General features: G+C 40.0%; 1 protein-coding gene across 6 annotated transcripts in view; it reads left to right on the forward strand.

Moving 5' to 3' along the window:
* LOC110989244 (uncharacterized) overlaps nucleotides 1–24,879 on the forward strand; it is a 119,522-nt gene that overhangs the window by 35,000 nt on the left and 59,643 nt on the right. For all 6 annotated transcript variants that reach the window (XM_087147999.1, XM_087148004.1, XM_087148000.1 and 3 more), the window contains 27 exons: nucleotides 1,263–1,303; nucleotides 2,099–2,194; nucleotides 3,417–3,468; nucleotides 4,760–4,947; nucleotides 5,404–5,551; nucleotides 6,392–6,435; nucleotides 6,565–6,681; nucleotides 7,003–7,156; nucleotides 7,769–7,813; nucleotides 8,581–8,640; nucleotides 9,108–9,128; nucleotides 10,366–10,571; nucleotides 11,859–12,006; nucleotides 12,196–12,270; nucleotides 12,724–13,125; nucleotides 13,581–13,628; nucleotides 14,266–14,481; nucleotides 14,726–14,776; nucleotides 15,082–15,132; nucleotides 15,659–15,712; nucleotides 16,864–17,256; nucleotides 18,038–18,058; nucleotides 20,239–20,865; nucleotides 21,577–21,822; nucleotides 22,422–22,574; nucleotides 22,682–22,852; nucleotides 23,067–23,216. In XM_087147999.1, the coding sequence (XP_087004125.1) occupies nucleotides 1,263–1,303; nucleotides 2,099–2,194; nucleotides 3,417–3,468; nucleotides 4,760–4,947; nucleotides 5,404–5,551; nucleotides 6,392–6,435; nucleotides 6,565–6,681; nucleotides 7,003–7,156; nucleotides 7,769–7,813; nucleotides 8,581–8,640; nucleotides 9,108–9,128; nucleotides 10,366–10,571; nucleotides 11,859–12,006; nucleotides 12,196–12,270; nucleotides 12,724–13,125; nucleotides 13,581–13,628; nucleotides 14,266–14,481; nucleotides 14,726–14,776; nucleotides 15,082–15,132; nucleotides 15,659–15,712; nucleotides 16,864–17,256; nucleotides 18,038–18,058; nucleotides 20,239–20,865; nucleotides 21,577–21,822; nucleotides 22,422–22,574; nucleotides 22,682–22,852; nucleotides 23,067–23,216 (3,978 nt within the window). The remainder of the gene's footprint in view (nucleotides 1–1,262; nucleotides 1,304–2,098; nucleotides 2,195–3,416; nucleotides 3,469–4,759; nucleotides 4,948–5,403; nucleotides 5,552–6,391; nucleotides 6,436–6,564; nucleotides 6,682–7,002; nucleotides 7,157–7,768; nucleotides 7,814–8,580; nucleotides 8,641–9,107; nucleotides 9,129–10,365; nucleotides 10,572–11,858; nucleotides 12,007–12,195; nucleotides 12,271–12,723; nucleotides 13,126–13,580; nucleotides 13,629–14,265; nucleotides 14,482–14,725; nucleotides 14,777–15,081; nucleotides 15,133–15,658; nucleotides 15,713–16,863; nucleotides 17,257–18,037; nucleotides 18,059–20,238; nucleotides 20,866–21,576; nucleotides 21,823–22,421; nucleotides 22,575–22,681; nucleotides 22,853–23,066; nucleotides 23,217–24,879) is intronic.

The following is a 24,879-nucleotide window of genomic DNA, read 5'->3' on the forward strand; positions in this document are numbered from 1 at the left end:
TGTTTGATGATAAATTCCAGCCCCGGAAAATTTCTGTTATTTGAGAGAAGTTCTTCAAGGGCCTTTTTTCTCCAAAACTTGTAAACAACTAAGCACCAGTGGAGAGTGTAATTTGGGGCATTTGCTGTGATTATTATCAACTTGAAGGTCAATATCAGGGGGTTTTCATTTTGCAGAAGAGCCATTCTGTAAATGTGGGTCTGACGTATGACATCACTTTGTCCCTGTTGCACCTGACCTGTGTAATTGAACAAAATAATGTATCATTGGAAGTCAGCAGAATGGTTCTACAGACACCCTTTATTGCAGTTTCAAGCCTGTTATTCTGCCAATGTCAGCATTTTCAATTAAGCCGTAATTTTGCTAAGACTGGCTAGAAGCACTTTTTATGAAAGCTGTTCTGAATCCTTTTGTTTCAGTGTTGTTACTGCTATACATGTGTCCCCTCAAAAATTAAAGCCAGGTTTCCATATCGATGTCAAGAGACAGAGACAATATTGCTAAACAGTCCCCGACCATTCACAATCCGAGGTAAATGTTTCATCACAACGGATACAGACAGTCGGCAAAGTTGGATCATGAATGCCCTGCGTAGAGTCGCGGAGTAGGCCCATAATACCATAATAAGCGCACATGTGGGCATGACGAGTGTACAATGATATCCACTGGCAGCGGAAGCAGCCCCCCCCTCCACTTTTTTGTCTCGGGGTAATAGCCTCTCAACTTTTGGCATATTGGCTGATGCATGATGGTCTCACAAATGACCCCTCCCCCACTTTAAAAATCGTTCTGCCACCATTGGCAATGCCCCTCTCACTCTAGCACCACATAGTTTGCCCATTGCCTCCTTGTGATTAAAACACAACACCCCAGTTGTCAAAAACATTGCTGCACATGCATGAAACACATTGAATTGAAGTACTTGTTTCAAGGACTAGAGCAAGCACCTAAAAAGGGTATTCTACACCAACATTTCAGAGTTTCGGATGCCCTTTTATTTCATTTCTTTGGTTGAATAATGTCACACACTGCCTATTCCACAACTCTGTCTCGACCTCTTGTGTGCCGTCTACAGTTGTCACAACCATATGGTAAGCAGGCTTATTGCATGATGTTCCTACAAACTCCCACTACAGTGGTTTTCCCCAAACAGTATTTTTGATAAAGTTGGGTACAGAACAAAACGAACCAATTTGTTGGGAAGCTTCTTCTCCTTGAATACTTTTATTTACATGTTTCTTTATTTAATATTTCACTTACAGCTACACCATATTTTCCCACGGCAACTACCCCAGCTTGTGAGGTATGTGCGCTTCATGCTAGTTTGAATTTTCGTGTGTTTTGCTTTTGTGTGGTGCCTATGTGCAGGCGTGTCATGTGGACCTCTGCACAAAAGAAGTCCACATAATGTAGGGTATGATGGCATTGTGTGGACTTGCACATGTCCGCACAATGTTTTCCGCTCTCTGAAAAACAGTTTCAGAGGCATTTTAGAGGTAAGGTTATCTGTGGCAAAATGAAGAGGAACAGTCCAGGAAATCATCATCAAAAATGAAGCTCGAAGGAGTTATCCTAGTTAAGAGATAAAGGAGCATTTTCCTCAAGTTTCCTTAACCACAGGAGAAAAATAGAATGCCCACACTTTGTCTGTAAAGCAAGTATGTGTGCAGGCGTGGCATACATAGTGTGGACCTCTACACAAAAGAAGTCCACACAATATAGGGTGCTATGGAGTAGTGTGGACTCGCACATGTCCACACAATGTTTCCCCCTCTCTGAAGAGGCATTTTGGGGTCAAGGTTATCTGTGGCAAAATGAAGAGGAACAGTCCAGGAAATCATAATCAAAATTTAGCTCCAAAGAGTTATCCTAATTGGAGAAAAAGGAGCATTTTCCTCAAGTTTCCTTAACCAAAGGAGAACAAAAGAATGTCCACACTTTGTATGTAAAACAGGTATACATGGGTGGGTGTGTGTATATTTTGACCATTATCGACTAATTTATGAAAGCAGTTCCCGCCTACATCTAGATTGCTTCATAAACAGGGGCAGCTATTGTAGTACACTGATTAATTGATAATTTCCTCTTATCTTGGTAGTCTGGCTCAACCATGTTTCCAGACGAATGCCAGACATGCGAGTGCATTGACGAGAAGTATGTGTGCCACAAAGACTGCCACAAGACCTGTGAAGAGGTGAGTACCAAAGATCGTATAGCGCCACGAAGCGGCGCAAGATGGCAAACTTCACTGTGAATACACGTAAAACATTGTAATCGCTTGGGCGCCATTTGAGCAAGCGATATGCCTGCGCAATACACATTAAGGCGCAGGTGCCGTGGCAGGCTCGTGCACCTGGTGAGCCTGCGCCTAAACATTACAGTAAAATGTGCAGGCATATCGCTTTCTCAAATGACACCCATGGTAATTACATCTTTTGGGCAGAGTTATCCATCTGGCGCCTTCGGCGCCATACGATCTTGGTGAGTACTGACACGGGCAACACCATTCTACTACAGCATGATTTGTGAGTGCCACACCAAACTTGTGGTTTAAATGGTTTAAGAGGAAAACAACTGCTTTAGATTTTTTGTAACTGGAGCCTAGTTGCCATATATGAAGCAGATTCAGCACACACTTATCCTCACAAACTAAAATTCCAAACGTCATCAAATACTCAAAGCAGTTACTACTTGAGAGCAGAAGAACAAAGGAACAAGAACAGGCAGAGCTTTAAACAAATCGAAAGAAGAGAGGCATACACTGATATCCCCTTTCCTCCCAATCCAATGTGGCATATGCTAGTAATGGTGCAGCAGGCAAGATGTTAATACATAGACAACTGCACTATTTCTTGAAGCTGAAACAAGTATTAAATTGAATTCAGCGTATTTCATTCATCATTGGCTATTGTTGACAGTTTGGGTTTGATTCTTTAGTCTTCAGGAGTAGAATGGGCTGAGTGTGTTCTAGTGTTAAGTAAGACAGATATGGTTGTCATGCCAGCACGCCATATTTGCGTCTTAATGACTCAGTGCAGAAAATCAGCAAAGGGTAACATGATCCATCTTTGCCAACTATGTGCATTTGTTTTTGCATCAGTCACTATGAAGCATTTCTATATGAAAGCATCTCATTGGCAGTGCTGTTCGCATCTCTTTATATCGATATTGAAACTGGGGTTAAAGTTTGAACATGACGAAGTGAACACCTTAAGGATGTTGTAAATATTGAGCGATAATTCTCTCTGCTACGTGTAATCTTCCGATGACAAATTTCATTCTGAGTAAAAACGGATTCAGCAGAAGTTAAGAATTAAGAGACGTTGGGAATGAAAGCATAAAAGAAAACCTCAACATTTTATCCTTCAGATCTTTTCTTTTGCTGAAAACTGTTATGATGTCCTTTTTTTTTCCAGGGTGAAACTCTTGTAGAATATGCCGATCCAAATAAGTGCTGCGAGTGCATCAGTAAGTGTTTATATTTAGATCCTTTATTTTGTTCCTGAGTAGAGGGTTGTTCTTGATTTGATCACTGGTGGATATTTTGCTGCCTGGAAGGGAACACAGTTGGGTTGGGTTAGGGTTGGGTAAGGGTTGGTTCAGGGTTGGGTTAAGGTTTGGTTAGGGTTAGGGTAAGGATTGGGTTTGGTTGGTTGGGTTGGGTTAGGTTGGGTTGGGTTTTCAACAGACAGCTGGTTTTTACCCTGAGAAACTGTAATTTACAGGACCTTACTCGAAACATTTCTGTCCTGGCAGCTTTGCTTTCAGCCTGAAAGTTTAATCATATGCATGTGTTTTTAACAAGCACTTCAAATGTACCCAAGTGTTTAGGGGCAGTTTCGTTTCATTTTATTTATTTCACTTTTCAGTATACACTAACAAAGACATTCGATACACAAAGATACATTTAAACATTTGAAAAAAAACATAAAGGATGCCATATTTAATTGGCTCCTGCTGGATTGCCCCAAAGAAGAATAGTCAGGTGATAGTTTCTGTCGAGGGCTCTCCAACTGGTTAAATAGGGAAACAGGAAACAATGAAAATTGCAAATATGATGAATGCAAAAATTTAAGGAAATAAAAACCACCATCAATGTAACCTAATGTACAGTTTCAATTAATAAAGCTACGAATAAAACAAAAATTGGAAGTAACTGAATTTAAGTGACTGATTCTGGCAAGGCATTCCAAAACTAACTACATGTGTGTGGAAACTTAAAGAAATAAAAAAATGGTACAACAGTTTTTCAAAGAATTTAATTTTACTTTAGAAATAATTAGGAGTAGAACGGGTACCGAGTGCCTAGAGGACTTGCCTCCCAACACTCTGATCTTTGGTTCGATTCCCAGGCCATATAAGTTATGTAGAGTCAAGTTGTTCATTTGATCTCTCCCATGCCACAAAGGTTTTTCTCCTGGTTTCCCAGTTTTCCTTCGTCGTAAAACAACCCACCTTTTGGATCATCATCTGTGGCTTAACTTCTTGGGCAGATGTGGGTCTTTTGGAGACTAACTGATGGACTTTATTCCTTTACCTTCACCACATTGTGGTTTTATTGTACATCACATTTGAAAATTGTTGTATGAAATTTGTGCTTATGATAAATGAAAACATTATTTTTCCATAAAGTACCTTTATGGCTTTCTCAAAATAATGTAAACAGCAGTATTTCTTTACCTTTAATGAAAGATATAGAATAGCCTGTGTGTAAATTTGATGTCACTGCTATTAAGCTTTTCCCCAATTTTTCAAAAAGAATGTGACGATCCCTATGACCACACTGAGGACCCCCAGTGCTGCACCAACGTCACTGATTGCAAGGTCCCACCTGAGGACTCGGGATCTGAGTACTGTAATGCATGCAAACCACCTCTGGTCTTCAATGGCACCCACTGCGTGCCACCCACTGAGTGTCCTTGTATCGACGAGGATGGCTCCCACCAGGTGATGAAATCTTTCATCTGGTTGAGCTAGTTTGAAAATTGTCTATTTTTCACTTTTCTCTGTTGTTCCATATTGTGTTCTTAACTATTCATCTGGCTGTGGATAATTCTGACCCCAAAATGCCTCTAAGCAAAGGAAATTTAGATTATAAAGTATAACAAATTCCTTTATTTTGAGCATAAATCAGTGCAGCTTTGAGACTTTCTCCCATGAATATCAGAGTTCTGCTCGGGAGATGTGGAAATAACATAAACATAGAAATCAAAAGGACCCTGAATACATGTACCTTTCAAAATAGCAAACAAACCTGAAAATAATGTCAGTTGAAACACATGTTTAAGGAGTGTAGCCAACAAAAATTGCATTCCAAAGATGCTCTCATGTGAAACCTCCATTGTCTTCAGTGAAGTTATCAGAATCCTTGAGAGCTTTCACTGTTTTTTGGTCTTCAAACAGAATGGAGACGAATGGCAGAAGAACTCCTGCACAACGTGTGTCTGTCTGGACAGCAACATCATTTGCAACAAAACCTGTGACTTGACTTGCCGAAACGAGGAAACCCTGGAGCCTCCCGATGACGATCATGAATGTTGCTACTGCAAACGTAAGCTTCACCATCCAACAAGATTTGCAGTCCTCTCTCGATATCAAAAGATCACTGTTAAAACAAAACACTGTTATAAAGAGCAAATTCTGCAAGTCCCACTTGCTTTAATTCTCATTTTTTCCCTTGTTTGTCCACTCTTTTGTAAAACAAAGTCCTGGTTATAGCTAAGTAATTTGTCTGGTCCCTGCAACTTTGTTATAACGAGAGTTGATCGCATAATATAAACTGTTTATTCAGTATAGACCTTCCTTTTTAGATAAACATTGACCAGCTTTTGGTATGGACAGCAAAAGTTTGCAAAAGTTTCACCCTTGATTTGCAAGAATCTCTGCTTCAGAGTGCACATTTGCATCTTTAGTGTTGAACTGGGAGTCATTTCCTAAAAGTTGTCAATAGAAAGATTGATTAATTAGTGTTTTAATACTCAAGATTTAGTGTTTTAGTACTTAAGATGTTTGAACAATGTTGCGAATTATTACTTTGGTTTTGTGCTTACGACCAGCCATAAGTCTGCTAGCCATATTTGAAGAAAACCTGTGCTTGTCATGCAACGAAGAAAGGGCTATAATGGTTAAGCAGTGATGTGCGAAGTCCATCTCTTTGCTTTGAAACAGTATTCTCTCTGTAATATAATCACTAAACTGCCTCTTGTAAATTACTCAAGTCACAAATCCAAATGAGAGGAAAATCTTACTTCATCACGATCAAGCATGTGTTTCTTTCAAATGCAGCCACCACATTAGGTTGTTATTAAGGGGCGTGGAATGAACCACCTATCTAACTAGAGGAACAACTTCAATAAGATCACAACTTAGGCTTGCTTACTTTCTCTTGTAGCGTGCGTTGGATGCTACTATGAACCGCAAGAAAAATGCTATCCGGTAAGCAGAAGACAGTTACTCTCATGTCTCCCCCACACACCGTATTCTTTGGCTTTCCATTTTGATACGACCACATTCTGTACAATTTTATGAATTTTGTCTCACCTCTTCTTGTACTCACTCTCCTAGGTGAATTCTACGTGGAATGACAGCTTATGCATTAAGTGTACCTGCAAAAGCCCACATGAGAACAGCTACATCCGGACATGCAACAACATCACGTGTCCTGATCTTATCTGCCCTCCGGTATCTATTTTTCAAGTGGATTGAAAAGTGGATTCCAAACTGAGGACTGGCGTATACTAGAAGTAGTACTGCAACCTACGGTGTAGATGTATTTTAGAATTGGCTTTAGCTAATTAGTTTTCCGTTCAGTTTGTTAGATTCTCATCTTTGGAAAAACATTTAACAAACTTCTTCGGAAGGAAGCTTGGATTTCAGTTTGTCTTCATTTGATTAGTGGTAGGTCCGAATATGTGCTATCAAAAGTAGATGATCTGTTTTACAGTAATAAATTCAAATTGCAGAATTATCTACACTTTATCTCTTTGTACTTTTAATTGCTAGGGATACGTTGAAGTACACGACGACAATAAATGCTGCCCTGAGTGCGTTCCTGATTGTTATGCATACCCTTGCAACTCCCACGAATGCATCCCTATAGAGTGGCTTTGCGACGGGGATGAGGACTGCCCCAATGGGATTGATGAAAGAAATTGTGGTGCGTATGACACAGAGTTCACGAATACTTGGTGTCTGCAACCAAGGCAGAGTTGATTTAAAGAAAGAAAAACAAAAAGATGGCAAGTGATACCTAGGCACAAGAAGGCTGAGAATGGAACAAAGCAAAAATCCTCCACTAAATTATCACATAATAGATGATCTACATGTTATTTGTCAAGTCTCATTAATTCTACATTGTTTCATCTAAACAGAATGTACAGAAAGTAACGTTGCATATCTCCTCCAGTAATCCTAGTGGATCACAAAAATTGTGCAAGCAAATACCTCCAGTTTCCAACACAAAATATCAACTGGTAATATTGGTAACTCACGTGGTTTTAACAATGGGCATGTCTCTGGGATCTCACCAATAGCAAATAAGCTCAAGTAAAAACCATCCCCGAGCTAGAGGTGTTCTCTTTGGAACCATGCAGGTTATACAGACTGCCTTTTGAGAGTTTATGTTTACGAATCGGCAGTATTTGCCTTTACCAGTTTTTTGACACATTGTACCACTTCTGTCACTGTGAAAACAAGAGGTCCATAAGCATGAAACAAAGCCACATTTTGTGTTTTACAAAACTAATACCTTTTTTCCTCTGTTACACAGGAACAACCGCTCCTCCCTATACCACGCCAATGTTTACAACAGTTGGTAAGCCTGTCATTTTTTTGGAATGATTTCATCCAAGTGGGCCCAATAGTAAAAAAAAAGCCGGTGAACTTAACTTATAATAACCTTACAGGCTTTGTGGCTAGACTGCAACCCTACCTGATTTCTCCAATTGATAGGGGGGCACACATTCATGAGATACAAGTGCATTTGGAAAATCACAGTACACTGTCCGTCAAAGAGGTATTTCCTGCATACCAACTGTGTTCCAGCGTGGTGCTACCTCAGTAATAGATTCTAACACTGGTTGCCTGATCAGTTCATGTAAAGAAGACAAGGCACAATACATGTCCGACTATATCCTTCAGTCCTCAGTTATATTGCTGTATGTTGTCAGCATGGCATGGCCTCGATTTTGTTTTGGGGGGGCCACTTTCTTTCCAAGGGAAAATTTTTTGTGGGGGATGTCAAGGCACACATCAGCTTATTGGCTGGAGGAGGTTAAATATATAATCAAATTAAGACTAAAGAAAATGAAGAAAGCCCATTTCCTGTGTAAATATATGAAATCACACGTGTCAGTGTGGAAATTGTGAAAATTTTGGGGGAAAAAATTTACAAAATGTTGGTATTTATTTTCTGAATATTTAGAAAAGCTTTTTTCCATATAAACTTTTGATTTCTTTCATCATCTTGTGTATTGTATTGAAGATGTACACATGCGTACGAGTACCCATACAGATCAATGCAATAAAGTTATCAGCGTATATATTTTACTTTTCTGTGTACTTGGAAAATTCTCTTTTCAGAGGCAACAACAACTGTTCCAACTACAGCTGTTCCAACGACTCCCTTTCCAACAACAATAGGTGCGATTTTATTCAGACATGTCTCACTTGGCACATAATTTAACATATGGGATCAAATGTGGCAGGAAGGGTTGTTAATAAGAAACATACTTTTAATTTTTATTTTTGTTTTATTTTATTACACTTTTCCACTGGCTATTAAACCAAAAATTTAATATTGAAAGTTAAAAACAAGTACATAAAACGACAACAACAAACAGATGACTGATGCAAAAAAGAATATGCCCAAAAAAGTGAATGGCAAAATGGAATGGGTGACCAGGACCTCTACAGAGCCATCCTACCACATGGCAATGGCCTCCACAAAATATGAAGTGGAAAAGACAGTTGGAAAATGAAAAGGAAAATAAGAAAAGTGGGAATTTGTTAATATCTGCAGTCTGCTTCAGTCCGGTTAAAATGTACAATCTCAAGAGTTCCATGTTTTCACATTTAAAAAAAAAAAATTATTTTCTTCATTTCAACAGAGACAACCACATTACCACCACGTGAGTATTGCTCATTTTCAAATTTGTCAACATTTTTTGAGGCTGTGGTAGGAAACATTTGAGGAACATATTATTCAGTTAATATTCATATTGTGTACACATTGTGAGTACAGTTTCCAACAGCAATATTGATTGTTACTTTAACATTTCCTTCAACTAATTGTATAACATTTCCTTCAACTAATTATGTAGTGTAATTTTGACAGGATGGAATATCACCTGTGTAAAAGATTTTAGCCTAATCTATTTTGTAAGATTTGTCCATAGATGGCACAATCGAAAACTGATCTAGTAGCAGACATCTGGGAGCGGATTTTTTTTCCTTTTTTTTTTTTTGGAGGGGGACCAGAAAATCGAGGATTTCTCAGTGCAATCTTTAGTGCCTTTTTTTTTGGGGGGGGGGCAAAATTTGGGGACTTTTAAGCATTTTGGAAGGTAACAAAAATCTACGAATGACCCCCAAAACGAACATTTAAAAACAAGAGTTTAACAGAACTGTTATACAGAAGCAGAAAGTTACAGGTATGATAGATACTTCACTAATATTTCCAATCTGTTTGTGATTCTTGATGTTATTATAATAATCTCTCTCGTGTGTAAGGTTTTTGGCAAGGTCAGTGGCTTATCCCGCAGGGGGAAGCAGGGGGCAATTTGTCCCCTTTTCCCGAAGACATGCGTGCCAATTTTGTGTCAGTGCTTGCATATGGATAGACCCTCGCTGTGTGTTGGGGGAGTTTGTCATTGTTAGCTAAACCAGAATTGAGTTGTAGGGGCATTTCTCTCACCCCACCACGTGTCTGGTCCCCACAAAATTTGTGTATTGACAAGTATATATTCCCAAAACCACAGACTAAGCATCTGTGTGTGGGTGTGTGTGTGTACGAGGTTGTTTTGGCATTCAATTGGGGACTCTGAACAATAAGGTCCCTGATTGACAACTGTGTACAAAGCATATGGGTGGTCTTCTAAAAAAGTTAAAGTACAAACAAAAGAGGAACAATAGGGGGTCCCCAGTTGCAGGCAAATGCACACTTGCTGGTGTGCATGTTGAAAGCATCAGCATTTAGAGAATTGCCTCCAAGATTATTTCGCTAATGACACAATTGAACTTTGTTGTTAGAAATATGTTTCACTGTAGACCCTCCTGCTTGACTTAAGTCCTGGGTATGCCACTATCAATGGTCATTGAATGGAGAGCAATGTAATGGTTCCCTATTTTTTTCCATTCCATTCAAAGATTGTCCTGATGGCCAGGAGGAAAGCGATTGCTCGTACCTGTGTCGAAAACAAGCATGTAATGACGAAAGTTGTTACAGTACTAAAGTGGGCTCGGGCAGCAGCTCCGTGTGCTGTGAGTGCATGAACAACACTGTGTTTAACGGCGTCGAATGTGTCCCACCAGAAAAATGCCCTTGCCGTGACGAGAATGGAGATCTGCACGATGTAGGTCTATTTATCAAACGCATCATACAATTGGAATTATTAATTCATTTGTAGTGGCCACTGCCCAAATTGTACGTGATTTAAAATATATACCAAAATTAAGATATAACACTTACAATATCTAAAAACATTACATAGTAGTAAACCAATGAAATTGACACAAGAATTGAAAACAAAATATATGTGAAAATTAAAAGAAAAAGCTAACACTTAATTTTAATTGATAATACAACATGAGAGAAGAATGTCAAGTTTGTTTAGCAAATCTGCTCATTACTGTGGGCCAGCGTATGCCTGCTCCTGCCCCAGAAGGTTGCTTCATCTTTGCAGGATGATGACAAGAACAGTCCTCACGAATGTGGACCACCTTAAGACATGTACCTCTCACACCTCCCTCACCACACTGCCTGCCCCCAAATGGTAGAGTGCAGTTGGATACATTCTGAAGCTGCAAAGTCTGAAATTGGTTGCCAAGATCACTGCATGTCTCAAGCGTGGCTTTGACTAGATTGCTGTAATGGTCTATTGCCCTCTGCTAAGATATAAGATGTAGAGCTCATTAATAATAATGGCAGGCATTAATGTAGTATTTTATGTTAAAGTACCCCCAAGCGCATAACAAAACACAAAATTGGTGCAAAGGAAAACATTTATCACGAGATTGATAATCTTAGGTCAACCAATTTGATTAAAAAGTACAGATAAAACAGTGAAATCAAATGAGAGTAACATTGAAAACACAAAGTCATATATTCAAAGGGGAGAAATGATTCAAAATATACATCTGACCACAGAACAGGAAATGTTGGCACCTCAAAGACAGCCATCCGGAATCATCATATGGAACCTTCCATGGAAATACAGCTGGATGACACATTGCAAGAGTTCTCACTTCCATGCACTACGTGTTCTTTCGAAAAGATTGAAAATTTTTCCAGTTTCCATTCCCCCGAATTTGTTGCAAAACCTGCTTTAGAAAAGTAGGGTGGGCTGTATTCTTAATCACGCTAATTGCAATGATTGGCAGTTTTACAGTTTGAAGGTTTTTTTGTTTTGGATCACTTCACACCCTGTTTACAAACCCTGTCAGACTTTTCTAAAAAATGGTGTTTTGTAAGTAAACAGTTCAATGTTTTCCCTGCTAAATTCAACATTTTAGGACATGATATTGCTTTCTGATGGCTGGTGTTTCACTGCAGGGAAAAATCAGTGATGTCTGTTTATAGAACTCTTACCTTTGCGATTGTTGTTATTTATTGTCAAAGCATATATTGTCATTTGTTTTAGCCAAACGAGGAATGGCAGGGGAATGGACATTGTCAGAAGTGCAGATGTGTATCAAATCAAATTCTGTGCTATACTGACACCACCTCTCCGGGATGCGTGCCAACAACCTCACAGCCCACAACACCATTGCCTCCGGCCCCAACAACAAGTAAGCATGCGAGCACATTTGCTGTAAAAGTTCAGTTTTCATTGATGAAGGTTTTTCTGTTCCAATGGTAAATCAAAACAATTCACTTAAAAAAGCTGTTGAGTATTTGCTTTCTTTAACATTCATATCAGTTATGTATTGGTCAATAAAATGAAACTGATAGACTTTTGTGTATTCTTACATCTACAGCGTTCCGGACTACAAGTGTTTCCATAACGACCGGTGAAGTGACCACTACAGAGGTCATTTCCACCATTACTCCAGGTGAGAAACTTGACTTCCTTGTGTTACATCTAATTCTAGCCAGAACGATGGTGCCTTGAAAAACATCAGTGTTGTAATCAGATATTGTCAAAGCATTGTCATTTACAAAAGTGATTAACGATCACGCACTTTGGTACAAGGAGATCCTATCCGCCCTGAGTTGAAGTGCACCCTCATCGGCGAAAGAAAGACAGACTGGTACTTATATCTTGTGTTCAGCATACACGCAAAGACCATACACTACAGAGTGAATTCATTGTGCATACTCGGTATGCTTTACGTCAAACACACAAAATAATATCACTGACTTTGTGTGTAAGGCACTCAGATCATTTTGAGTTAATTACAAAGTGGCTTCAGTTATTGGCTATAAAGAGGTATTTTGGTTGATTCTTCTCGATAAGGTCTGTCTCAATTCCTCCCCATTTGTCTCCCATAATACCACCTCTCCAGCGTATTGCTACGATGACATGAACACCATACCCGATCTGATTGTAAGGTATTATGACTCCATCACCGGTTTGGAGGTGCCGAAAGACCAGCCTTGGGCATCTGAGGGGGAAAACAAAACTTCTCTGATCATCACCTTCTCTGAGCCCACGCGGATAAACCAACTGGAGTTCACCACCACCTCTGGCAGAAATGTGAGGGTTAAGATTGGGGTAGCATTTCAACTTCATCTGGACCCCACCGTGGTGGATACATATCTATTTAATGGACAGCCTCAGTCATTAAACTCAGGGGAGAGACTTAATATACCGACTGAGCCAGATGTGACCAACGTTTACTCTATCCGGTTGATATTCCACACTACTGACTCCCAGTTAATAAAAGTGTTTGGTTGCAAGGAGAGAGGTAAGCCATGCCAGTTTGGCCAGCAGTATTGCAGGTTGTTTGTAAAGTACACTTCTGTACGAAACCTGTATGCTTGGAATGCAAGTAATTAATTTTAACTGTTCCAACTGCATGTATTCCTGGCTTCCATTTTTTTTCTGCTCCTGATGTACTTTACTTACACCCCAATGTGTTTAAAGTGTGCAATTGGAATATGCACTTTGACTGATCACATACAGCCCAAGTGTCTTCAAATTTTTTCTGTACTTATGTGAAATTAGACCATATGGCTAAGACTGTAATGTTTCTGTCAAAGTAAAAAAAAAAAGCAAAAAGTGTGCTTCGTTTTGAACTTTTATTCTCTGTAATGCAAACACTTGGTCTGCTGGCTTGTCAGCAGTTGTGCTGTTTTTGTATGGCTGCTACATGTTGACGCCAATTTCACTCATTGTAAACTCTTTTACAATCTTTATTAGTTGCAACAACAACTGTATCAACAACAAGTGGATCTACAAGTGTCACAGGTACATGTATGTGATTTCTCAGGATTTTTTCCAGATGTCAGAATTTTTTATCCTTGATGAGGCCTCAGTCTGGGTTTTTACAGTTTGCTGCACTTCGCACAAAATTTTCATGTGCAAGATCCACATATAACCCATACCTTGTTAGCTGTCAAAAGCCCAGATAAGTCATAGTATTTTACAGTCGATGCTACACCTCGGTTGAGTGCTTTTTTTCATTTTCCGATCTTACCCTTGCTGTGAGTTAAAGTCTGTATATCACTGACAACTGGAGTTATTTGGAAAAATTTCACTTATCCAGTGATGAACTTACAATTACAAAACAAAACTGTCCCTGTAATTTAGGAACCTGTAAGTTAAGAGTAGCATTTTATGAAGAAGTTTACCTGTTTGAAAATACTGGTTAGCTGATGTGAAGTAACCAACACAAACATGACTGCTAAGCATGCAACTCAAGCTGAGTTTTCCTCTTTTGAGCAGTAACTCAGGTCAAATGCATCTGAAACAAGGCAGAAATATGTGTGGTATACCTCACACATTTCTACTGAAATTTGGTGATGGTAAAATGTCGGCATGCCTTGGAATTTGTCACTTGTTTGCTTTTGTGGGGGTAACATTATCTTTGCATTAATTACATCAGAGGCTGATTGCCACATGAAGTGCATATGCGACCTGGATTGCGAAGGAAAACTTGATGACGACCAGTGTCCCTACGAGGTACCAGAGCATTGCTATGGCTGTGCTTGCCCAAATGATACACGACCTTGGGGTGCCTATTGCATTCGACCCCCTGATCGAGAGAAGTGCATGACAACATCCCAAACCGAGACCACAACTGTGCTGAGGACTGCAACTGGTAAGACCTTCCACAACCAACAAGGGTCTCATGTTTTTTCCTCTTAATGATGAAAAGTGGACCAAACAAATGGCTGAACTTTAAGATATGGAAATTAACGCAGTGCCTGGTAGTAATATAATCTACCATGGAACATGACTGGTAATAAGTTTGCATGCTGAAGGGGAATTTAATATCTTTACATTCTTTTCAACCCTTGTTCCTTAAAGGAATCAGCTTGTACTGTTTTGATTCTTTCACGCAGAAGTGACAACAGAAGAGATTACACTCGCTCCAACAACTGAAGTGACAACAGGTAGAATGAAAGAAAGGAACTGAAGGCAACAGACCTTCAAAGGGTCCATGCACTTCAATTTTCCTAAGTACTACCCTTGCAGATGCGCCTTTACGGCTTAACCTCATTTTTATATTCTTGTGTTGCTGTCAAAAAACCTCAATGATACGTTGATTTCTGCACCAAAAATTGCTGGAAGTGTTCCTCTTTTGATATTCTAAATTTCCTTTCCTTGCTTTGCCTTAAATACAGTTGCATTCTTTTCGTTTTCAACCTTTGCTTCTCCATGCCTTAAATGATCAGCTTGTGTTTTTTTTTCCACGCAGAAGTGACAACAGAAGAGACTACACTCGCTCCAACAACTGAAGTGACAACAGGTAGAATGAAAGAAAGGGACTGAAGGCAACAGACCTTCAAATTGTCCACCCACTTCAGTTTTCATAAATAGTATCCTTGAAGATGCATCTTTATGTCTCCACCTCATTTTTATATTTTTTTGTTTCTATTTATGAGGTGTTTGATTGGGTGCCTCTTTGGAATTTATGATGAGGTTTTTCCTATTTTCCTATTCATGAGGAAAACTGTGGTGTTATCCTGAGAAGAAAACCTCAATGATACAATGATTTGTGCACCAAAAGTTGCTGGAAATTTTCTTCTTTTGATAGCCTAAATTTTCCTTCCTTCCTTCCTTGGGAAATAAGTTAAAAGTTTCATAGACCATGAATTTTATTTTTATTCAAGTCTAGGTGCATGAAGAACAGATTCCTCCAGTAAGAAAATTACAGTAAGGAGAGAAAGGTCACATAACTCAAAATTTATTACATTTTAGTGTAGTCTATTTCTTCCGTTCTTCATTTGGAAAACTTTGATGATTTTTCGTTTGTTCCTCTTGTAATCAATCAGCTGCTCCAACCACCATAGAAGTGACAACACCTGCTACTGCAACTACTACACCAAGTAAGCCGTGGCAAAATGTTCACGTCACCTTGAAAGTTCATATAGGGTTGCTGTGTGAATATTCAGTCCACAGAACTCGAAGTCCACTTATTATCCTCAATTTGAAACACTTTAACCCCAACAGAGCTATTTTTTTCCAATGTCATTGAAATGCACAGTATGAGCCTTCATTGGTTTTTCAGGTCTGTCTTGGCAATTGGTGTCTTGTTACTGAACACCACAATTATGAAAATCACACATACTTTAACTTTTCCCATTGCATATATGCTACTTGCCATTACTTGCAGGCCATATTTCAAAAAATCAAGTCTGGAACAGCCATGTTTGGCTGTTATATGGTGCCAAAAAAAATGGCTCTTTTAGAGTTCTTTGCTTGCGTTTGCTCAGTTTGATGGAAAGCATCTCGGATCAGAATTGTGCTGGTTGAGTCATGCATTACTTAAAATAATTTCATTTTTCAGTGAACACTGTAAATTATTGATTCGCGAGATATTGGCTGGATAAGGTTTCTCATTTAAACAAAGATACTAAAAGTCACTTGGAAAAGATGTAAATTTCCGGGTTGTCATGGTCATGGAAAATCTTGAAAAATCCTGGGGGGAAAAAGGTGTAATGGAAAATCTTGGAAAAGTCATGGAAAATGGGGAAAAAAGTGTCTTTGAAACTTGCTGTCAGAGAAAAAGTCATGAGGAAGTCATGAAAATCTAGATCATGCAAGGGTTATTTTCCATAAGGTTCTTTTGATGTGGTAACGGAGTAATGATAAATATTTAGGCTATCCTTGTCGGTCTATGGTAGTTGCTCTGGCAATCTTCCAGATAATAATGTCAAACAGTATTTCTTTTGCAAATTGGCATTGTATGTCATAAGAGTCAGCATGATTTTGTCCTACAGAGTCCTGGAAATGTCATAGAATTAGGTTTCAGATTTCTGTGGAAGCCCCGAGTCTGTTTCAGTTTCAAAATTTTTCTGTTATGTTTGCTTTCTTTGCCACGTCAACCCTATCAAATTGAATACTGTCTCAGAGACAAATATGTGCCGCACCCAATGTAATAACTGGCAGATAAATTAACCAGTGATTGCAGATGATAATCCATTATAAGTTTGTGCTTTCATCTGATCTTTTGTGCATTCTTTTTCAACCCCTGCAGTGGTCTGTGTTGATGATGTGGACAGCATCGACGGGCTGCTTGTCAAACGATACAGCTCCGATGACCCAGAGACAGAAATCCAACCAATGGAACCATGGCAGTCAGGAATAAACAACCCAAAATTCATCATGGAGTTCTCCAGAGCCATCCAGATCACCCAACTGGAGATAACCACAGCCACTGGACACCGGGTCCTGGTTAAGATCGGATTTTCCAAGAGCCCGGATCGCCCTCCGGTGTTTGACCACTACATGTATGGTGGCAGTGTTGTTTCATTAGACTCTGGTGAACGACTAACACTTCGGCCAGACCAGACTGATGTTCACTTCCTCCAACTCGAATTTTATACGGAGGAGTTACAAACTGTCAAGACCTATGGTTGCTTAATACTAGGTAAGCCATTCAGATTTCAGATTTTTTTTTCTGTAATAGGCAGAATGCAAGAATTGTGCTTGCAGTTGGCCATTATTCAAGTGGTCGTGGATATACATCCAGATTTCCCTCAAGTGTTCACAATCTTATATAGTCCCAAGCCACAATGCTGGCTACAGAAGAGATACTGTGAGCCCCTGGAGTGAGCTACCAGTATTTAACTGTTCAATTAACCATGGCTCATTTTTGATCAGTTCATGGCTGACCTTATGCCTTCCTAGTTCTCTCTGTATTAACGTTATTGCCAATTTGTAACTTGAAGACCGAAAATTTAGACAGTTTTGTAGATATCAGTGCCATATGAGTGAATATAAAGTGCACTTGATACTGGTCATAACAGTGTGCCAGCCAAAGGTTGACACAGAAAGGCTATTTTCACAGTGTACTATTAGAAAAAGTCAACAAAATATTCACTGGTTCGGTGCGGAAAATTCAATTGCTTCCAATCCGTGCTTCAGTAGAAGATTCATAAGTGCATGTATTTATAGAGTATCAGTTTCAATCAAGATTGTGTGTTTTTGCATGGCAGCAGAATGCTCCTTCCATACATTCACACTCAAAAACCTCATAAATATCCACGAATGAAAGCCCTATTTTTGTCAACTGTAAGATTGAAAAATGGCCGCTCCATGTCAACCACTCACAGTCTTGGTGGCACATCTTTTACATTCAACTTCTGCTGTAGTGCTGTGATTCTGCTGTTGATATTTTTTACTCTTTTCAATTTCATTTTCTACCAAAGGTACAACAACCGAAATGCCAGGTGAGTCCTTCCTGTTTCATTCCACTGGTCTCATAGTAGTCATGGTAGTGTGTCTTTTTGTGGTTGTTTAAAGGACATTAATGGCATGCAGTGACGTATAATGCAGGGCTGCCAACAGTTTCGGTATATGTTGATCCCAAGAATTGTTGTACATTTAGCTGCAGCTGTGGAAGACATTTCTCTGACATGAACTTACGTCCTACTCACGCAGAAGGAATATGACAATGCCGCCAGTATGATAAAACAGCCAGTCAATCGTTTTATTTTTTCACCAGAAATTAGCTTTCAAATTCACACCATGCTATGTTGTCAATACACCATCTGGACAGGACATAGAGGGGTTGGATTTACAATTCCATGTATTTCTTTTTTATTTCCTTTCTTGTGTGAGAGCTCTCATATTGGCTTGGAGTGTGGAGATAACTCATAGAGCTAAAAAAAAAATTGAGTGCCAACTTCTCTTTCTCCTTGCAGAGAAAATTTGATGCTGTACTGGGTGCGGACATTTGAATCTATGTGCCTGCTTGTAGACCATTCGAAATCACATGGAATGAATGTTGAATTATTTATTCTAAATGCAGTGCACAAGTGTGACAAATGTAAAACGTCAACACATCTTTTGAATAAGACGCACGTGTACAGAGCAATGGCATCTGTTTTTTTACATCCATTGCTGATTATTTCAAAATGATTGTTTCCCTAATATTTGGGCAAAGTTGTCCAATTTCGTCTGCATGTCTTTCGATGGCTGTCTTTCAATGAAGAAGTTCAGCTAAATTAAAAAAGTCATTCCCTTCATTCAGTCAGTGTTAAGTGAGTTGACGACTCCGGAGGCCTGGCTGTCCTGCACATCAGATACCGATAAAATCTGATTTAAAAAAGTCACTGCAAAATTCATTACAGCGCATATGCGCATGCAGTTTTATTGCCACAGAGCAAAATGAAATGTTCATTTACGGATTAGTTCAAGTTGTTTGTGTATCGACTTTGTGGACATATCGTTTTAGAATACAGATGTAGATACGCAAAGATCCGTACAAAAGCCATACTGATTTTGGAGGTTTCCATAGGTCTGTGCGCAAACATGGATGTGCCCAGCAGGCATCATTTTGTACTTGGGTCAGCAGAGCACTCTGGTTTTTATATATAGCTCTATGGGATAAGCATACACTCGATGTGTGAGACTTTTGCAGTCTGGTGTGATGGACAAATCACAGTGCTATCTACAAAACAGATTTTGCAAGCTATGGAAGTGGTCTACCAATATTTAAATGCTAAATTAACCCTGACTCGTTTTCGATAAATTTGTGATTCAAATGTGTCACCTCTAAAATGCCACACCACCTAAACTAATGTACCTGATTTTGTAATGGTAGTCTTATATTCAGTTGAGGGTTATGTTGCTCAATTTGAAGTTGCATGGTGCATTCTTACATGTACTTGCAATTCAGTAGTTTACTGTGTTCCTGTAAATGTCTTGCAGCTACGCTTTTAATTAGCCTTATTCACAAGTTGGCCATAGCCACCATACTGAATTGAAAGCGAGGTTTAATAATTTTGGAAACCTGAGAATGTAGTTGGAACCAATGAATTAAAAGTTCATTACAAAGTAATGTCAATTTTGACGGATGAATAGATTCAATTTTGTGATTAATTACATCCAGATGTTATATCTAAAAGCCTCATTTGAAAAAAAGACGAAAGTGAGGCACGGAAACCAAAATAGTTTGGCACCCTATTCAACAATTGCATTTGGGGATGGGCTATTGAATCATCCCCACACACTTTTTACTGGTGAGCAAAAGAAAATTAAATTGTGGAGAATTTTTCATACTTTCAACAACTAAAATGCATTCCATATTAATCAAAAAAGGAAAAACAATTGAAAACAGTCATAAATGTTCCATTGTGAATACATGTAACAGATATCCATCAATGTCATGAACATTGACTCTATGTAGAGTCATTTGGTGTCAACCCCTCCCCCCTTTCAAACTTTCATGGAAGAGCAGGTCATCCCCCCACCTTTTCCCATTCCCCAACTCTCCAATTTCCAGCACAAATGTACACCAATGGATTAGAGAATGTGATATGAAAGTGGTTTCTTGGTGAATAAGGTCATCACGTGGGGACACGTTGAGCACAGTTAATGTAGTTATTCTTTCCTACCACTCCTTCAGGTGAAGAATGCCCTCCGAAACACCGATGCAACTGCACTGGTGACTGTGAGTGGAATAATGTGGACCCTACCTGTCCATACCCACCACCAGAGAACTGCATTAATTCGTGTTGTGAGGAAATCGATCTAACTATGTGCTTCCACAATTGCTCAGCCGGTTACATTCGAAGAGGGGACTATTACTGTGTTAAGAGGCCATTAACATGTACAACCCCACAGCCAACGACTACTGCTTTAATTACTCCCCCAGTAACTGCTCCCACCATAACTACTCCCACGGTAACTACTCCTATTGTAACTACTCCTGCCATGACTACTCCTGCCATAACAACTCCTGCCATGACTACTCCAGTGGTAACTACTCCTTCCATAACTACTCCTGCCATAACTACTCCCACGGTAACTACTCCTGTTGTAACTACTCCTGCCATAACTACTCCAGTGGTAACTACTCCTGCCATAACTACTCCAGTGGTAACTACTCCTGCCATAACTACTCCAGTGGTAACTACTCCTGCAGCAACTACACCTGCAGTAACTACTCCCATCATAACCACTCCTGTTGTCACTACTCCCGCCGTAACTACAGCAGGTACAACTGCCAGGCCAACCATCCCAACAACCCCAAGTAAGAACAACTATTTATCATTGTCATTAGAACCTCATCAGGGTAATTGTAGCAAAATTAGTCTAAAGCACGCACATCAGCAAATGAAATTTAACCCAAAGGTTCCAGAGGCCATACATGTAAATTACCTTGAGAAAACAGATGTAAAAACACAAGGTGTTGTTTGCTTTTCAATGGGGTAAGAGCTCACAAAAACATCCCTCTGCGTACCAGTGCCAGCATTTTTTGAGTCATAAGAAACATGAGGATTGATACTACACAAAAATATGTCACTTTATATCACATAATAAATATACTAAGCTTCACACTGACTTTGAAGTTACAGTATTTTTAGCAGTGGCATAAGTGGGTGAAGGGGGCCTGGGGGCCTGGACCCCCGCCCCCACCCCCCTTTTAATGTGTTCCCCCACCCACCCTACTCAAAACTTATAGAGGGAGAATATCTGGTGATAGTCTGCCATGATCAGTGTCTTCACTGAGACCAAACCCATTGTGCGCCCCCCTCCAGAAAATAAGACACTTTAGGATGGAAATATCATATAGCACTCTATATTTCAGCTACATGTACCATCTTCAAACTTTACATGTTTGTCAGCAATTTTAGTCGCTGTAACATTACCAAATTCAATGCCTTCAATAATCAGTACACAAAATTGACTTGAAACAAATTACCACAGCAGAAACTCCTCACTCAGCCTCATCCCTTTTCAGAAATTTGTGATGAGCGGTGCGTCTGCGACCTTGACTGCTACGGCTTGGTGGAGGACTTGACTTGCCCAAACAGAGTGCCCGAGTACTGCCTGACTTGCACCGACTGTCCTGAGGGCACATATAAGAGCCAGACAAGAACATTTTGCGTGCGGCCCAAACCGATAGAGCTTTGTGTTACAACCCCTGAAGCCACAACCACACCCAGCCCTACAACTGTGGCACCGACTACCACGGCACCCACAACAGGTACAGACGTTCCAAAATGGATTACACTACAGCTCAAAACTGTACATACACTTGATGACTGCAAGTGTTTAATCACAATTTAAAAGACTTTGCCAATTGTTGCCAGCTTTTTATTGTCTTTACCTGATCAGCTAGTGCATCCACTTTGTTTACATGAACGTGCAAAGTATTAAAATGGAGCAGATTTGCTGATTGATTAGATGTAGAAAAGGATTTTTGCCACTCACCAGGAATAAATAAGGTCTCAAAAATTTAATTTAACACCTTCATTCAAAGGGTACTAAACTTCAACTTCATCTTTTTGAACTTGCACATTTCATGTTTGGTTTTTAGACAAGTTTTGCAGCAAAACATGTTTCAACCGTGGTTCAACGCTTCTTTGTGATCAATAGAGAGCTTTAAATACCGACTTAAACTGTGAGGAAATACTTGCCTTAAGAGTTTTCCATTATATACTCACTCTAATGTGTCTTTTTTAGTTTTAGTCCTGAATTAAATAAGTCTGAATTGTACGCCATGTCTCCTTACTCAAAAGTATTTCCTCACCCTTGAGATTTGTATGTCGCCTCATTGCATTTCCTTTGTGGTTTAATTAACAGAAGTAACCACCGAAGTAGTAACTACTGCTGCACCAACAACAACAGAAGTCACAACCACTGCCAAGCCAACAACTACTGAGGAAGTCACGACAATCAGAACTACAACCCCTGAGGCAACTACAACGCAGAAAACCACAGTGCAAACCACAACAGGTTACATGCCACAACATTTCAGCAGTCCTGTCCACATTTCAGTATATCAGAGTGAATTTCAAAACCGGTTAGGTTTAATTGAACTGCTCCCATCTCTTTCATAACAGAGGAAGCCACGACAACCGTCGTAACAACACAGGTCACAACAACTGAAGCGACAACAGCTGCGCCTACAACAACAGAGGCCACAACAAAAGTTGTGACAACCACCACACCTGAGGTGACTACAACTGAGCTGACGACAAGAGCTATTACAACAACTGAAGTAACTACTACAGGTACAAAGAGTTGCTCATAATTGCCTTCAGAAATAATCTGTGGATAATATTTGATTAGTGGATTAATCTTGCCCTCTTTTTATCAACGATCCAAATGAGGAAACGTGCTCCGTTTTTGATATGTACAAGAAACAGCTCTGCTGAGAACTCTGTGATATATCAGTTGGCTTCAAAAGACAAGACATTTGAATCATTTGTGTTTAATCATTGACAGCCGCTCCGACAATGACTGAGGCCACAACTACTCGCTTGACAACAACTGAGGCACCAACCACCTCAGAACAGCCCACGACAAAAGTACAGGAAACGACTACTGTTGTTGTGACGACACCTGAGGTAACAAAAACAGTGGAGACAACAACTGGTATGTCAAATTGTCTTTGAAGATTGCTAGACTCTGTTGAATACATAATTGCGATAACCAGTCAGTATAATACAATACTCTATGTGAGCTGTATGAGGATCTAGTGTTAACTAAGTGAACTCCCTTGATCATTTCTTTTCTCACAATATCAAACAGTAAATTCTGGTTAAATACTTGTTCGTACTGCAAGTGAAGAGCACACAAAACATTTCAGTGAAATTTGCTTGAGTTGAAGTGTGTTCAATTTGTGCAAACTCACAACTTGACTTCTTGATCAGACCTCCAAATTTCGCATTAGTGTACACTTTTGCCCCCCCAAGCATGAACCAGCCTCACCTCTAATCTGAAGGGAAATGAATCAACTAAAATAAAGATTTCAATTTAATAAGGTCCCCCATTTTCTCTTCAGTCAAGTCTAGTCTGCATGCCCACATGCAGTGTCTCCACTGTAATTTGCTCCATCCAGCTGTATCGTCAAAATGGACAAATTTGTCTTCCTTTAAAAAATGAGGGGGGTCAAAATTATCTTATTTTTTGAAAGATTTTATAGTTATGGATGTCCATCGAAACGATAACGTCTCCCTCCCAGTTGAATAGAGAGATTAAAAAAAAAAAATTAGCAATGATGGTATGAGCTCCTCTGATGGCTCCTGTGGTGGCTAAGTAGCCCAAACTCCGAAGCGCAGCACCTGCCACAGATGGGACAAGGAACACCATCGCCTGGAGGAAGCCCCTGGTACAGTCGCACATGTCGTTGGTAGCGTCGTTCCTCACGTACGCAGGTGCGTGTAGCCTCAAAGCGATCCACAGCCTCATGACTCGCAGTCCGCCACGTGTTTCGGTCTGCGGCCAGCTGCTCCAGGTGGGAAGGTTGAACCCCACACTTCTTCAGGGTGGCCTTGAGATGGTTCTTAAACCGCTTCTTCTGACCACCAACACTGCGTTGACCAGTAGAAAGCTCACCAACTGCCGTTGAATAATGAGGGCCTCAACACTGACACAGCCTGCTGATTGGAGGATGGAGACGTGTGGAACACGATCTGCTCAGGTCAGCCCGAGAATACGCTGAAGACAGCGAATGTGAAAAGCCTCAAGACATCTGATGTGGGCTCTCTAGATGGCCCAGGCCTCACAGCCATAGAGCAAGGTGGAGATACAGATAGCCTTATAAACAGCAACCTTTGTAGAGATGGTTATACCCCAGTTGAGAAACACTCAGTGTGACAGCCGGCCAAAGGCACTGGAAGCTTTCTGTAACCTGTTTTGGATTTCCTCATCAATACTGCAGGATGAGCTCAGGATACTTCCAAGGTAGACAAAGCTGTCGACTTTGTTGATGTTCTCCAATCCAACCCGAAATTGCATATCAGGAGGGAGGCCTTCACAGGACACACACTGGTGGAGCACTTCCGTCTTCCTGGCATTGATGACGAGTCCAGAGCTGGTGTATGTGTCGAACATGGTGTCAAGGATCCTTTGGAGACCCGCTGCTGAGTGGCTGACAAAGGCGGCATCATCAGCATATTGCAGATCAAAGATTTTCTTAGACCGATTCTTAGTCTTGGCTAGCAGTCGTCACAAGTTAAAGAAGCCACCATCGAGCCGATACCGGAAGGTTATGCCGTCATTGAGATGGAGCTGGAGTCGGGGAAAGGAGAGTCAC

Source organism: Acanthaster planci, linkage group LG17 (assembly GCF_054643075.1).
Source record: "Acanthaster planci isolate LZ-2023a linkage group LG17, COTS_SCS, whole genome shotgun sequence".
NCBI lineage: Eukaryota > Metazoa > Echinodermata > Asteroidea > Valvatida > Acanthasteridae > Acanthaster > Acanthaster planci.